The sequence below is a fragment of the Cupressus sempervirens genome, chromosome 5, assembly GCF_028749045.1.
Source record: "Cupressus sempervirens isolate cs-2001-9-10 chromosome 5, ASM2874904v1, whole genome shotgun sequence".
NCBI lineage: Eukaryota > Viridiplantae > Streptophyta > Pinopsida > Cupressales > Cupressaceae > Cupressus > Cupressus sempervirens.
This window is the reverse complement of record NC_143122.1, coordinates 419,513,530-419,530,566: the sequence shown is the minus strand read 5'-3', so window position 1 is coordinate 419,530,566 and position 17,037 is coordinate 419,513,530. Positions and strand designations below refer to the sequence as shown.

General features: G+C 33.8%; 1 protein-coding gene across 2 annotated transcripts in view; it reads left to right on the top strand.

The window, feature by feature from the left end:
* The first annotated feature begins 12,237 nt into the window (after positions 1–12,237).
* Positions 12,238–17,037, top strand: part of LOC149556568 (putative LRR receptor-like serine/threonine-protein kinase At1g06840) — an 84,176-nt gene continuing 79,376 nt past the window's right edge. For both annotated transcript variants that reach the window (XM_089830936.1, XM_089830935.1), the window contains exons 1-2: positions 12,238–13,014; positions 13,751–13,901. In XM_089830936.1, coding sequence (XP_089687062.1) covers positions 12,918–13,014; positions 13,751–13,901 — 248 coding nt within the window. In that variant the 5' untranslated portion in view covers positions 12,238–12,917. The remainder of the gene's footprint in view (positions 13,015–13,750; positions 13,902–17,037) is intronic.

The following is a 17,037-nucleotide window of genomic DNA, read 5'->3' as shown; positions in this document are numbered from 1 at the left end:
GAATTGGTTGGAGCTCTTGTAGGCAAAAATTTGGAAGAAGAAAACTTAGCAATTGGGACTGACCCTAGAGGGACAAGGAATTGGAAAGTGGGGTTTTTGATCGATTTTGTAGGGTCTAATGGAACATTGGAAGAAAAAGACAAACTATCAAGATCCTGCTCCATAAGATTTGGGGACAGGAACGTTCTTTCCGTTCCCTTGCCTAGTTGTCAGGTGCTCAAAAGAAACCCATTACATGAACTTTGGAGAATGTGGATTAGAATGCAAATGTTTGTAGGACAAAGGACTAGATGAAGGAGAAGCCGACAGATGAACAAAGAAAGTGGTCTTCTTTGTTTGGGAAAAGACTTGGTGGAAAATCATCTTTTCTCCCGGTTACATCAAAATCCTATTGGGAGAAATGCGACTTTCAAATCTTTAGTCTAGTTTTGATTGGTGATTTTTCCATCTCGACTATGGATTTTACTCTAGTTGGAAAATTCTTGGGGACTAGGCTTGATATTGATGCTTTGAGAAATGATCAAAAGAAAATGGATTATCCATGGCCAAGTTGACATCACACCTATGATGAATGGTTTCTTTTCCTTTGTTGTACCTGTAAGGAAGACTTAAACATGGTGATTTGTGATGGACCTTGGTCGTTTGTTAATAGTACTCTTATGATTAAAAAATGGGAGCCAAATATGGATCTATCTAATGCCTTCTTCCTTACCACTCTAGTATGGGTAAGACTTCCTAGTTTACCCTTGGAGTTTTGGCATGAAGACATTTTCAAAGCAATAGCTAGATCTTTTAGTGAACTTGTTGCTATTAACAATGTCACGACTTCAAAATCAAAACTTCAACATGCTAGAATCTATGTGAGAGTTGCCCATTTGAAGAACCTTCTTGAAAAGGTGGAATTCATTTCAAAACTTGGTAAAAGGATTCAAGAGATAATCTTCGAAGATCTTCTAAATGCTTGTTTTGTTTGTAAAAAATAGGGTTGTTGGGCAAAAAATTGCCCTTTGAAAAGTAAAAATCAACCTAACTTGGCCAATGTGAAAAAAAGAAAGAATCTAAGATCTAGAAAAAAGGTATGGAAACCTAAAGCTATGCCTAAGAAGGTGATTGAGGATAAAGATATCCTTGAAAATCAGGATTCAAGTAAATAGATGGAATTAGAAGAAATTTCTTGTGTGGAAAGTGAAGAGAATATTGTAGATCAAATGAATTAGTTGGTTATCTATTAGGAAAATGAGTTAGAATGGGAAGATTTAGAAGAATTAGAAGAGATAGAGGAAGGAGAAATTCTTGAAGAAAGGAGTTGTATTCTAGCTTTAGAGAATATATAGGTTGTTGAACCTCAGTTACAAGAGTCTCCCCCTTGTCAAGAGATTATTTCCTTTGAGAATATCCTTGAATACAAAGGAATGGATGTGAATTTAGATGAGGAGGAACCTAAATAGAAACATATTGAATGAAAGAAAACAAAGAAGAAAGGTAATACTATATCTAAAGGAATGGAAACTTGAAGTAGTAAATTGGAAATTATGTGTTTTCCAAAACTAAAACTGAATGTTGGTACTCTAGAGAAACTTGGAAGGAAAACATCTAAAAAAACTAGAGAAAGTGAAAGTTTACAGAATATTATTGATGGGAAACATGCAACTATTCTGGATTTTACCCCAAAAAAATTATGATGAATATTGTAACTTGGAATAAAAGGGGGGTTGAATAGTATTCATAAATTAGATGTTGTACGAAATTTTGTTAGAGAGCACAAACCAGATATTTTAGTGCTCCAAGAAACCAAAATGGATAAAGAGAAAGCTAAAAAGAAAATCTTTTAATCATTACTATATTATGGCTAGTAGCTCAAAAGTAGCCTCGTGGGGAAAAATGATTATGTGGGAATTGTCTTTGTTCTTAGGTACCTTGTTGAATGCGAATAAACATTTTATGGTGGTCAACATAAAGAATATTACTCAAAATAATGAATGGTATATTGTCAATGTGTATGCCCCTAACATCAAGAGTGCTAGACAAAGTTGTGGGCTACTCTCTCAAACATAAAGAGTAATGATTACTATGGTAGATGGATGTTTTTGGGGGATTTTAATGTTCCACTTTATGAGCATGAAAAAAAGGGGGAAATGTTAGTCAGTTGGATGGTAGACTGGATTTAATGAATTTTATAAACAAGGTTTACTGGATTTAGATCTTCATGCGATTGATTTCACTTAGAGTAATAAAAGGGTAGGTGATGAATGTATCCAAGCTCACTTGGATAGAGTTCTTATAACTCCATATTCAACTAAAGATTTTGTGTGTAATCTAAAGGCTATTTAGAAGATTGGTTCGAGCCATTTTCCTTTATTTTTTTCAACTAAGACAATCCATAATAGAAAGAATTTTCCTTTTAAATTTGAGAAAATGTGGTTGCAGCATCCACAATTCGAAGATCGGTTAACTGAATGGTGGAACATAAATATTGAAGGAACAACTTTATTTTGTGTGGCATATAAACTCATAAATGTCAAAAAGAAAGTTAAAGTTTGGAACAAAAGATGTTTTGTTAACATTTTTGATAACACATCTAAAATTAAAGAGAATTTGCAATTAATCCAAGAAAGAATTCAGAGGGAAGGATACTCTATGGATTTAGTGATGGAAGAAAATGAGAAGATGGTGGAGTATCATGATATTGTTACTAAAGAAGAGATTTACTGGAGGCAGAGATCCAGATCTATTTGGCTTGAAGAAGGTGCCGAAAATACAAAAAAAAATCATTTATCCACTTTAAAACTTAGAAAAAAATCTTGAATTTCAAGTCTTAATAAAGGTAGTATGAAGTTAACTAAGGAAAATGATATCTTAGAGGAAATGGTCTCCTTTTTCTCTTGTTTGATGTCTTTAGATCCTAATATTGACTTGAATCATTAGACAGAGTTGTTGGATGTTATTCCTTCTTTTTTACTAAAGAGCGAAATAGAATGTTGTGTGATATCCCTAAGGAAGAGGAAATTTATAATGTTGTTTGCTCATTAGGTGGGGATAAGTCACTAGGGTCGGATGGTTTTCCTATTTATTTTTTTTCAAAAAGAATGGAAACTGGTTGGGAAAGATGTTAGTGATGTTGTTAAATAATTTTTTGGGGCTAAAAGGATGTTGAAGGAAATTAATTCAACTTTCCTATGCCTTATTCCAAAGAAGGTTGATGCAGATTCTCCAAATCAATTCAGGCCTATCGGTCTATGCAACTCTTTTTATATAATTATTTCAAAAGTTCTGACTTTGAGGTTGTTGATTCTACTTCCTTCTCTTATTTCTGAGCAACATAATGGTTTTGTGCCTGGTAGACAAATCCTTAGTTCTATTATCTATGTGCATGAGAACATCCACTCTTTATCTCTATCTAATAATTAGGGATTTATTATGAAAATTGATATTGCTAAAGCCTATGATAGAGTAGAATGGTCCTTTCTTCATAAGATCTTATTATCTTTTGGTTTTAGTGTCAATGTGGTTAAGCTAATTTTGCAGATGATCTCTACTACTACAATTGTTGTCCTGGTTAACAGGTGTTCCTCTGAGTTCTTTAAACCTACTAGGGGGTTGAGATAGGAAAATCCTTTAGCCTCTATCATCTTCACTATTATGGCTGATTTCTTGGGTAGATATATTGGGAAATTGGTTTCTTTGGAGGAAATCAAAGGTTTGCGACACTCTTCTCTTCCTCTTATTTGTTCCCATGAACAATTTGTGGACAATACAATTTTCTTGGACAATACAATTTTGAGTTTTCTAAGGAAGCAAGGAAACTCAAAAAGGCCCTTAATATGTATTATTTTTCTTTTGATCAACTGATCAACTGGAATAAGAGCTCTTTGTATTTTATCAATACCCATGTTTCAAGATAGAGTAAGATAAGCTAATATTCTTGGTTGCTCCATTGGATCTTTCCCTTGCATTTATTAGGTCCCTCTGGGGCCTAATCCTTCAAATTCTTTCTGGGAAGATCTTATTAAAAAATTTAACAAGAAATTGGTAGGTTGGAAAGGTAATTTATTGAGTCAGGTTGGAAAAATTACTCTTCTTAAGGCTTGTCTCCAAAGTATTCCTGTGTATGGTTTGAGTCTCTTTAGGATTCCAGCTAAATATGTTGATACTATTGACAAAATCCAAAGGAATTTCCTCTAGTCCGGTTATGAGGATAAGAAGATAATGGCTTTAATTGCTTGGGATCAAATTTGTAATCCTAAACTAGATGGTGGTTTGGGGATCAAGTTTGTTAGGAGTATGAATAATGCTCTTCTTGCTAAGCAGGACTGGAGAGTTTACCGTGACAATAAGCAGTGGAGTACTATTTGGAAACATAAATACGTCTTTGATGCGTCCTCCTTTTTCGATTTTCTTTCTTATCCTAATGTTTTATCTCCTTCTGCTATCTGGGGAGTTTTTCAATGAGCTAAACATATTTTAATCAAATGATGTACTTGGAAAGTGGGTAATGGGAAAAAGATTAGGTTTTGGGATGATGTGTGGATTCTGGATCATCCTCTGATTGAGGATTATGAGGACATAACTATTGTTGACAGATGTAAACAAACTTTTGGTACTCTTGTGGAGAATTACTCGATTAATAATGAATGGGTTAACCTTGTTGAAAGTAATATGGCTTTTTATAGTATCTAGTTAATCTTGAATGTCTTTTGCCTATATCCTCATATTGAACATAAAATGGTTTGGGGATTGGCACAAAAGAGGTTGTTTTTAAGTCTCTTTTGTTTTTAGAACTGGGGAAAAGGGAATTAGACCTTTATGGACTAAAGCCTAGATTAAAGGTCTTATTCGTAAAATTAACATTTTTTTTTGGATCTTGCTTTAAAACAAAATCTTAACTTTAGACAATTTGCAAAAAAGAGGGGTTTATGTGGTTAATAGATGTTGCTTGTGTAAAAGGGATTCTGAGGCTATGAATCACCTCTTCTTAAATTGCAATTATAGTCAAAAAGTGTGGAGCTACATCCTCCACTATTGGAATTTAGATTGGGTTCAACAGAATAATATTGATCTTTGCTTCCAAAGTTGGACATGTCCTTCTAAGGAGGTTAATATTGGTTTTCTGTGGAAAATTACTCATCCCCAACTCTTGTGGGGAATATAGAAAGAAAGAAATAATAGAATTTTCAGAGACAAAGAAATTCTTGAGTGGGTTCTTGGTCATAATATAATTAGAGCTATCAAGGAAAACTTCAATTCTCACATAAAACTAAGTGATGATATCCAAATCAACAACCCTATGCAAACTAAAGGCTATAAAATCAAAATTGATGATTAGAGGTAGAATGTTAAATCAGAATCTCCTCCTATGGGTTGGATTAAAGGTAACTTTGATGGTGCTACTAAAGGAAATCTTGGCAAAGCTAGTTGTGGAGGGGATCTGAGGGACCATTATAGTAGAATTGTTGATGCTATAGCCATCCTATAGGGATCTCTACTAGCCATAAAGATGAAGTAACGACAACACTGTATACTATGAGGTTGGCTATGAATTCTAGTTATTAGAATCTTTGGATGGAAGGAGATTTGCTTAACATTATTAATATGTTTAATAAAAAGAATCTGGTTACTTGGACTGTTGAGGGAAGTATTATGGAAATAAAAAACTTTATTAATAAATTTGATAATGTTATATTCTCTCACATTTTTTGGGAGGGTAATTCAGTTTCTGATTGGATTGTCAACCAAGCTGTTTATAAGGAAAACAAGTTGAGGTGGCATGCTGACCTATGCAAGGATGTGGAGTTGACAAGGATAGCTAGTCATGACAGGACACATGCTAGAGAAGGAAAGATTTCCTAAGATTGGAAAATTTATGAAGAGGAGTGGTGGGTTTTCAGAGGATAGTTTGAGATTCCCTAGGAAGTACCTTTGTGTTATTATGACTTGCATTTGGCATGTAAGGAAGGTTAATAGCTCCTCGGTAATCTTCAAAACTTTATTACCTTTTATAGTTTTCGCTAACCTGGTGATTTACAGGAGTAAATAGGTTTTCGAGATGGGAGGGGAACCAAGAAAACATGAGCCGAGTAATTGCAGGGTTTGGAAGGCAAAGACCTCTATGTGGGAGATTTTTTAGAAAGGTAAAGTGATGACCTACATTGAGAGACTCCATGGGTATAAACCTCATATTATATATTCTTTCTTTAAAAACTAGGTTGAAGATAGGGTCACTTTGCATGGGGTCATGGTGAAATTAACTGAAGAATTTATTGCTGAGATTAAGGGGCTTCCTATGGAAGGGATTAAATTCAACAAGGAGACTATTATCTCCAATGCGGCTTTCAATAAATTTCCAAGGATGGAAGCTAAGGAGAAGAATTTGGAGAAAAATGGCGACTTTTGTGAACTGAAACAAATTAAAGTTATTTGGAAGGATGTGTTGTCATGTATTCATGAGCATTTTATTCTCAATGGTAGGGTTAAGAGAGTCCATAAATTTCACTTTGTTTTCCTAAATCATTTTAGGCACAAAGATAGGATTTCCTTTCCTTTTTTTTGAAATATTCTCTACTTCAAAGCCTTTATGCTCATAGGAAGAAAGATTCTTGTCCTATGCTTCATGAAGGTTTAATATTACTTATTGATTTTTTTTGAAAAAGTAAGGTTATAAAGCCCTCTCTGGTTCTAAATAAGAGGAAAGGGTATGGTAATGATCCTTAGTCTAAGAGAATAAAGGTTGAATAAGGGACTAGTGTTAGCAAGAAGGTTTTCAAATGAGAGAGGAATAAGAAACATGTTGTGGAAATTACAGAATCTAAGAATTCTAATAATGATGAGAAAACGGAAATGGGGGAACTTAGTTCAAACCTAGATGGTTACTCTGGAAGCAAAGGGGTGTCAATAGTAAATATAATGTAGAAGGAAGAAAGGATAGAAATACTGATTCAAATGTTGGGTCAGAAGCCCTCGGGGAGGATGATAAAAAATAGAGTGATCACCCTTCTCATAATGCCAGTGAGGAGAAAATGGAGGACGATACTGGTAAGGAAATTGAAGATAAAGGCCCTCCTAGTAAGGACAACAACCAGAGCAAAGAAGAAAATGAGGAGAGGATGGAGAATCTGGATATAATACTGCTATCCAGATCAATACTATGACTACGGCGGCTGGTTCTAAGCCTAGGGCAGCATTTGATAGGAGGGATGAATCTCAGGATGCTAAACTTTCCTTTATTCACACTTCTAAGCTTAAAGTGGAGACTTCCGTTAAGGGTGATTCTTAGCTATATAATGAAATAATGGTTCTCAAGAAGAAAATAGGGGTTATGTAGAAAGAATTGGATGCTAAACGCACTAAGAGAGTTTAGATGGAAGTGTAAATTGGTAATGTCCCTAAAAAGCTTAAAGAATATGAGTAGGAGCTTTGTTACATAACAAAGGAAAGTGGTCAAAAAATGGAACTGGTCACTTCTAGTTTGTGTGTTGTGGTAGCCAATTTGGGTAAGAAGATTAATGAGGAGATAATGTCTCTTGGTAATGCAAGGATGGGAAGTCCAAGAGGACCTAGTAAGAGAACTAGGAAGAGCACAAGGAAAAAGGTTGTTGAGGTGCTTGAGGCTCTTATTCTCACTTCAGCTGACATTATCCAATCTACTACAGAAGAAGGAAAAGAGGTGGTGAACATTATCAAAGAGTTGTTGTAGGTGTTGGCTACGGAGCAGATATGCTAGTTGTTGGTTTGGGTAGTTTTTTTGGTTTTTACTTTTTGCTTTCCAATTTTTTTAAACTCTAGGTTCTAGGTCCTTGTAAAACCTAGTTTTTTTTATGGTTTATACTTTTGGTTCCAAGTCTCTGTAAAACTTGGTTACGATGTTTTAAACTTTAGGTTTCTGGTCCTTGTAAAACCTGGTGGTGCTTTAATATCTATCTTTAGTTTTTTGGAAAGGGTTTCAGGTCCATTTAAAACTTGCTTTTACCATAATCTAAAACTTCTTATAGATTTGTCTTCCATCATCTTAGCATCTTGAAATGTGCAAATCCAATTTTGCAATCTCATTCTGTTTTCTTGAGCATCACCTTTAAAAGTAACTTCTAATGCTTTCCAAATTTCATGAGAAGTTTGAAATGTCTTTGCCTGATTATAATAATTCTCTGAAGAGTTGACAATAGGGCTTCATTAACTCTCATGTTACACACGAATATATCTCTTTCTCCCTCACTACATTCCTCAAACTTTGATTCTTCAACAATTGCCTTCTTAGCTTTCATCAAAAGCCAATATCCTAGACCCATGCATAGCAGACGAGGCTTCATCTTTCCCTTCCAATTATCATAGTTGGCCCCATCAAATCTTGGACTATCCTTCCTAAATATATTCGATATTGATCTCCCAAAGCTGTTAAGAGTTATCTTCAAGGACTTGATGCTCTAATACCAATTGTTAGAATATACAATCCACTGATATAACTGAGAGGAGGGGGGGGTGAATCAGTTATCCAACTATCATCACAAAAATTAACCTTAAAAAAACTTAACCATGTGAATAATATAAATTGAAACCATAGCAAATACCCATACACAATTAACACTAGATATGTTAACTAGGGAAACCCTTGATTAGAGGGAAAACCCCAGTGGGGATGGTACCCACAAGATGATGCACTAATATAAATATTCCTTATTAGAGGATATATTCTGTTAGGAGTTTGTTACAAAATTTAGTAAATATGAGTCCCCATTAGGAGGCTTTGAATCCCTGTTAGGAGATTCCAACCCTATTAGGAGTTGTGCCAACCTTGTTAGGAGTTGTGGAAGACAACTAGACCCACTACCCAAACAGATTTTCAAGGTTAAGATCAAAGAACCCACTATTCAAATGATCTCTGTATTATTCCTTGCAGAATAATAGAACTAAAATGTACTTCCTTCCTTTATCTTTGTCTTGTCAATTGGACTTCTGCTTCTTTAGATCTTGTAACCAAATCTCATACTGCACATCTAATGATCCCTTGTATTACTTACACGTATTCAATAAGCATTCTACTCCTTCTCACTTTGTGCACTAATACTTTGCATTCAACTTGATCTTCTTCTTCAAGATACCTTACAAATAAGGAAAACAAATTTCCTTTATACCTTATCTTCATAATAATTCTTTGAGTCGGCCTTGAGGCTTTCCCAATTAATTATAATAGGATAATTAATTAATTCACAATTACAACAACACTGTTGGCTCACAGTCTATACAAAACTTCATATGTGTGAAACCACGTCTTGCACACATGTTGGCTCCTATTTTTGATATCCAATCTTGTTGTAATATACGTAACTACGATTGGATCTTGTGATTGTTTTGTTGAATAGATTTAATGCAATATTATTTATGGAAGTTCATTCTTGCTAGATATTTGAATACAACATCATTTGAGAGTTTATATTTTTCTTGAGTATTTTATATTGTTTATGGGGTTTTCGTGAGTTAAATATGAAACATATCGCACGAGATTACTTGTTTATATTTCTAAGATAATTTTAAAGAAGTTTGGGACTTTACAATGAGCATTCACATCAAGTATGACTATAGGCTTTGCATACCTTACCTTTTCCGATGATTTATACAAATTCTATGCCTTGTTTAACGATTCCACCATTTGACACAAGGTTGATAAATTTCAAAAGTGGTTGGGTGGGATTCCAACAGATGCAAATCTTGAAATACATACTAAAAATCTCTCACCGTGCCTTCCTAAACTTCAATGAATCTTCCTAGTTTATTTCCTATCACTTTCATATTGTCCAAATTCTAACATTCAAATGTGAGTTGTATGGGAAAAATTATACAAGAATGCCATCCAATTGATTTTCAGTGGCTTAAAATTAGGTTCCCAATCCTTGATGAACATTCCTCACCAACTCATCATATATGGCCTATTATTTAGGTTCCCTACTTTTCTTGGTCTTTCATACATATGCTTAGAAAAAGCATTTGATAGGGTTTCATATTCTATCAGATTTCCTCACATAATTTGATTATTCTATTCATGGATGTTCATTCTCCTATCTATTTCATAAAAAAACCCTTTCTCCTTCAACCAAATTATAGAATAATTCCAAACAACATTGTCGATATTGATCAATACAAAGGATTCATTTATAGAAGAGAAACGTACTTTAGATTTTGGATTTTGGACATTTTCCTCGATATTCTTAGTTGTGTCATCATCTCCCTTTGGATGCCATATTTTCTTTTTGACCTTGCTCTATCCAAAATCTTCCAGTTCTAGCATCTTCCCACATATGTGTCTCATCTTTGATCTAAAATTTTTAGTCCTTGGTATCTTTCGAAAAGCCCTAGGTTATCTTCTAAGTTTGAAGGCAAGGAATCCTCAATACATGTGTTCACTAAACCTGGTCCTTCTAGATGGTTTCGAAGGAAAAAATTAAAGGTAGATCAATAATGGAGTGTACACAAAACCCCCCATGTCTGTAAAAGATTATGTCACTGTACAAATTCCTTCCAATGACTCCTTCCTTGTTGACCTCTCACCTCACCCACCTCATGCTTTATTTTGAAGCTTGCAATATTATCTATTTATTTGCACTATTATTACCATTATCTATATTAAAAATATCCAAACAACTCAAACACAAAAAAACAAAATTGAATAAACGCTTAGAGCACAAGTACGACTACATACTACATTGGTCCACACAAAATCTCTTAGGTGTTTAAATTTATTATTGACGATATTGTCTTAGGTCATTTATGGTTATTATACATATAATCACACATTCACATTCATATCAATTCATTCATAGTCACATCAACATATACATCACTATTCAATGATTATTTTCTCTTTATACAAATTAGTAAAGGCGCTTTATTATTGCCAAGGAAGTTGATGGGATGTCTTTGCTTATGACATGCAACATTATGTTTTTCAAAACAACCCATTACTCAAGGGATATGTGCAAAAGGTTGAGTATATTTTATGAAGTTGTAACAACCCTAGACAAATGCAATTAGATTGAAAAACCATTTGACCCTAAAGACATTATATGCCTTCTATTTTATTATTTTTGTATGAATTATTTTTTATTAATTCTATAAAATAATGCTATGTAAGGTAGCAGTTTCAATGCTATTTTTTTGTGATAAGCATTGATTTTATTGTAGGTGAAAAATATAAAAAATCTTCTTTAATATTAATATATATAAAAAACATCACTTTTAATATCATTAAAGTTGAAAAATATAAGTATCTTTTTTTCTATGTCAAAATAACATCGATTTCTTGTTTTGTTTTGTCAAAAGGATTGAATTTGATTGTTGAAAGTGGGGCTTTTATGATGAGGATTGAATTTGCAATTTAATTTAATCTTCTAAATGAAACTTTAGTGACTTTTGCATACATTATGAAGAGATTAACTTCAATTGACATATATTGGGTTTAATATGACTAAGACTTAAGTTGTAATATAATATCCACTTCTAAGCGACTTTCTAAAATGTGATCACATCTTTAAGTTCATTGTGTAGTAAATCTCAACATTATAATTTATTTATCAAAAATATAATAAATTTGATTTTATTGTTAATTCAATTAATATCAAATACAATACCAATTTTATATTCATGAAAAATATTTAAATTCCATATTGATTTTTTCTTGATGGAGCTCTTCCATGAAATTGTATTAGCTATATGATATGAGAACATGAGCCATATCCTCAAACCTCTTCCACTAAGAACAAAGGATGAACTAACTGATTCTTTCAACTTTGGCATTAACAATTATTATATTTTTTGTTTATTTTATTTGATCAAAATTATTTTAATATAATAAAATAAAAATTTAAATAAATAAATAGTTATCTTTTGAATAAATTAAATACTATTAAATAAATAAAATAATTTGAAATAATATGTATTTAATATTCTTATATTTTTAATTTTATGATTTAAATTTGTAAAACAAATTATACAATTTCTTAACATTTGAATGTATTTCAAATTAAATTAATAACATTTGAATGTATTTAAGATTCTTATAGTTAATTTTACGATTTAAATTTGTAAAACAAACAGTTACAATTTACAACGGAACAGACAAAATTCAAAGGTTGAAACCAAGTACCCAATGAAATTAAAATAGTAGACCAGCTCATCCTCAATTTGTCGACCGTCCTTCTTATGCCTGCGAATCTTTCTTCTATCCGATATTTTATTTGGGAGACTAACGGCCTGTCTGAAAGTAAAATTGGCCGTATCTCTGCTGAAACTAAAATCATTTTTTTTTGTTTTGCGCGGGACCCTATAATGACGTATCTGTAGCAAAACAAGTCCCATTCAATGTGCAGGGCATGGAAGGGGAAGACCGTTTCTTGAAATCCCTCAACATTATATCCACTTCTGGTTCGTTTTCATGATTTTTCAAACAAGTTGCCATTTTCAAATGGCAGGCGGTGTAACAAAGATTGATGCTACTGCTGAATTATATAATTGGAAAGAATGATGATTCAAAAGGAGTTGGTAGGTATGCTGCGCAAAAGTCAAAATGCACAAGCGGGATATATATAATAAATGCCTGCACCAAATTCTTAAATATTCAATGAATTCGAACACCCAATTCCTTTCCCAACGTCCCCACCTGAAGGAGATACAAGACATTGACGCACCATTAATTTATGGGTGGAGAGGTTTTGTCCTGACTAGTTCACCAAAATATATTTACCAAGTCAGAATGAGGATGTTTTGGTACACCATTGATGACTGGGTCGTGGTAAAATTGTCATGTGGACATCCAAATCCTTTTGCTTTATATACATGCAGAAATCACTGCAGAAGGTTTTGGAATGTATACATCTTTGTTTTAGTTTGTTATGGGCTAACTAGCGAAGAGGAAGACATTGGGATTGAATTATACGATGAGGAGAAAAACCAGCCTTTTGGCCGCTTTTGCTTTAGTTCTTTACTGTTCTCTGACACTGTTTTCTGCAGCACAACTTACAGATCCCGATGAAGGTAATTTCGCGTACTTCAATTCAATCTAAATTTAGGAAAATATATGTATGGTGCAGAACTTGTATTGTTTATTGTTGACTTCAATTTCAGAATATTTATATAAGATTGTATTTTGTTATAAGTAAATTAACGAAAGGAATGACAACATCCCAGCTATAGATGGATAATTGCAGCCGAAACCTCTTGAACTATTTGAGAACAATGAAATTCACCAGGAAATGCATGCTCAAAACCTTGTAAATTATTGTTCTCACAATTAAAGACCCAAGCTATATATTTGAACATGTTTTTTCTCTTAATATTAAAGAGTATCAGGAAACTCATACGAGCATCAAAAACCTGCACATGCTGCAAAACTAATAGTTCATTGATTTCAGTATTCTATAATATATTATCTTGTATCTATGACAGTTTTTAGGATTGTCTATGTCTAGAAGAAAAAGTTGGGTTGCAATATCTCAGTTTCTTTTTAATTTACTGGAAAATATGGAGCTCATGTGGAATTTTAAAGGGTGAAAATGATGAAACATAGTGTAATTTCTAGCTTTAGTGCTTCTAGAATTGGGTTAATCGAATAACTACATGCAGAATTTGTATAAAACTTTACCTGGTTTATTTTGAACAGTTTTCTCGTTCTCAGATTTAGTGTTTGAGGGTTTTGATGAATGGTTGACCGGTTGGCCAAAATAGCTCTGTCAGTTTTACCTGATGGAGTTTTGTTTATTGTTGGATGCAGTTAAAGCTCTTCAAAAAATAAAAGAGAGTCTTGGAGACCCTTTTAAACACCTCGAAAATTGGAAGGATGGTGATCCGTGCAACACACCATGGAAAGGAGTTATATGCTCTGGTAATGCGAGTACCGATGGGTACTTGCATGTAACGCAGCTGTATGTATAATGTTAATTGGCATTTGGTAGATTTTAATACTCGAGTTATTACAGACGAGTCAATATGAAAAGAACTTGAATATGGTTTAATTTGGTGCATTGGTCCCTTACACCGCCTGGACCCATGGACATCATTAAAATACCTTCATTCATTCATTCAGTGATTTTAAATTTTCGAATTTTGAATTTGTATGTGGTTGTTCGCATAGTTTTCTCTGAAGGTAAAATTAGAAAGTATAACATTAAGAAGTATTCTGTTATCAGAAGAGCAGCCACAAAGAAATAAGAGTTAATAATAACAATGTACCACAAGAGTCACTATTCACATTAATGACTAAATATACAATATAATAGATCTTGCAGCGGGATTAATGGAGGGCAACATATCCACAAAGTTGAATCCTGAATCTTGTTGTATTGACTAGTAAGCACCTCTGCTTGTCAACCTCAGGCATGTGGACCTAGGCAGTGAATTAGTTATGTAGAAGTCCCAAAGTTTCATTCAGGTACATTTCTACATAGTGAAGGGAGGGTTCCAATTCCAGAATTTTATGATGTCCATTGGAGTATAAAATCAAGTCCAGCGCACTTCCTTCTTGCAGGTCATGGTTTTGAATTTGACCATTATATGTATGAATTGTGTTACAAGTAATTGAATAGAATTCATTCTAAAGTTCTTTCAATTCTTTCATCTTGGGCATCCTATGAGGTTTTAGATCAAAAATCGCCAAATTCCTCGTAATGTCCTTTAATAGGTAATTTGTATATTTATATGTATTTCTCTGATTTTTATGACACAAAACACAAACTGGAACAACAAAACAAAATCTAACTTTTAATTGGAAACTGGTTATTAAACCGTCTATAGCTGAAAATCAACTTTAACATCACCTAAAATAGTAAAATACAACTTTTACATAATAAAAGAACTCATATGAAAGTGTTGGTTAATGTCTGATATGAGATGTACAGCCAATTCAACACTCTTATATGCTCTTATAGTCGATCTGAGTACACAAAGTCCACATACACACAATACCAACAGAGATGTAATAAAAAATGAATGAATTAAGCCTTCAAATGCTAATAAACATTGAAGAATGGAGCCCTATGGTATTTGACTTGCATGGATCCAAATTAAACAATAATTTATCATCCTCAAAATGCCTTTTATTTGATTTTTGACTTGCTAGAGCAACTTACAATGACTAATATGCACAATTTCAGGTTTTTCGATACTGGAGTTTTGTTTGGAAACCATGATTTTACAGATGCAACATGTCGTAGTGATCTTCTATGGTGAATATCCTGCAAGCTTGGTAGCCAGATGTGAAAGGAAACATGCTACCATGTTCACACAATTCTCCACAATTGCTCAGTTTTGTTTTGCCCTACAATGTTAGCACCCAAAAATTAGAGATGGAAAATGGTAGCAATGAGTTCCCCAAAGGCTGGAGCTGACAGATGAATCATTGAAAATGCTGGTAAAATTCCAAAAATGCTTCCAAACAGCACTAAATGTGGATGGAACTTTTCCAAATTGAAGTCGAACTGTCCTCCAAGGCTCGCATGCCCAATTGAAGGCTGAAAAGGTGATTCAGCAGCAAAATGTAGGGCAGATCTGCACTCCCTATTGCTGGAACTCCCTTGAGATGGCTAGAAATATTGTATCAACAAATAATATAGACCTATACCCTCTTTGGAACCATTTGAAGTGTTAGTGTAGGACTAAGTCACAAGGTTCGAATTCGAATTCGAGTTCGGCAACTATAAAATTCGAATGAAGTTTGGGAAAGAGTAAAAATTCGAAAAAAAATTCGAATTAAATTCGCCTTATACAATTTTAATTATTTTCTAGATGTATGTAATATATCTTATCAATTATCAAAATAGTAAAAATTGCTAAATAGATCTCACAACTTCATAAGCCTGATGAGGCATTTATTAAGTACAAAACATAAGAAACATGTGAAATCACAATAGCAAAGATATTTTCAATCAAAAGTCAAGACTTCATAGCTTCAAGAAAGCTCGAAGTCATCAAGAGCACTTGGCTCAGATGGTGTAGTATCATCATCAGTATCACTACCCAATTCTTCCTCAAAAAAGTCAGGCTTATCTGCGTCTGGTACTGCTATGTCTTCCAAAGTCTGTTGTTGTGAAGATGACTCATTTGTTGATTTGTTCATAAGCAATTGTAAATTGCTGCGAACATAGACAAGATCTCCCAACTTTCCAGACAACAACTTGTTCCTCTTTTTGGAATGGATGTGGTCAAAGCAACTCCAATTTCTCTCACAAGCTGATGAACTTGCTCCTTGACTCAAAATTCGAATTGCAAATCGCTGAAGTTCAGGAGTTTCTGCCCCATAGCTCATCCACCATCTATAACTAGGTACCTCATCTCGTGTCATATCATATTTGGCTGCTGCTATTCCAAACATCCCTTCCGCTTTTCTGTATTTCCAACATTGTTCTCTAATTAGAGATGCAATTGTTGGATCTGGTTCAAATCTACTAATGGCTTCATAAAACCCTGCCATAATTTCAGCATCACCTTGTCTATCAATGTGAAACAGTTTAGGCTCCAAATAGCAAGCTGCTGCATGTAAAGGAGTGTGCATCATTTTCCATCTTGAATCAACAGTCTCCCATAGCTCTATGTACTCTGCTTCCACATTATTTAGTGCTCTCTGAATAGCTTCCTTGCAACGGTCCATGCTTTCATAAAGCATTCCAAGGCAAGGAGTGTCACCATCAACCATGCGGAGCACGTCAACAATTGGACTACATATATTTAAAACCTTTGCCCCACTTTCCCAAAAGCTACTATTTAAAACAATTTGCTCTATCATCTTCCCCTTACCACTTTTTGAGAGAGTTGAATTTTCCCACTCATTGGAACAAATTACAGATCTTAAAGCCGCTTTCTCTTCAACCACTCTTCTCAAAGTGATATAAAATGAAGCAAATCTTGTATCACAAGGCCTCAACAACTCTCTAGATGCATGTTGCCTGTAAAGGCTCAATGTGAGACGATGATTTCGTATGAAATTCGCAACTTCTCTTCCTCTATGAATTACTTCATGTATCCAAGGGAATTTTGCCAAATCATGAAGCAACAAATCCAAACAAT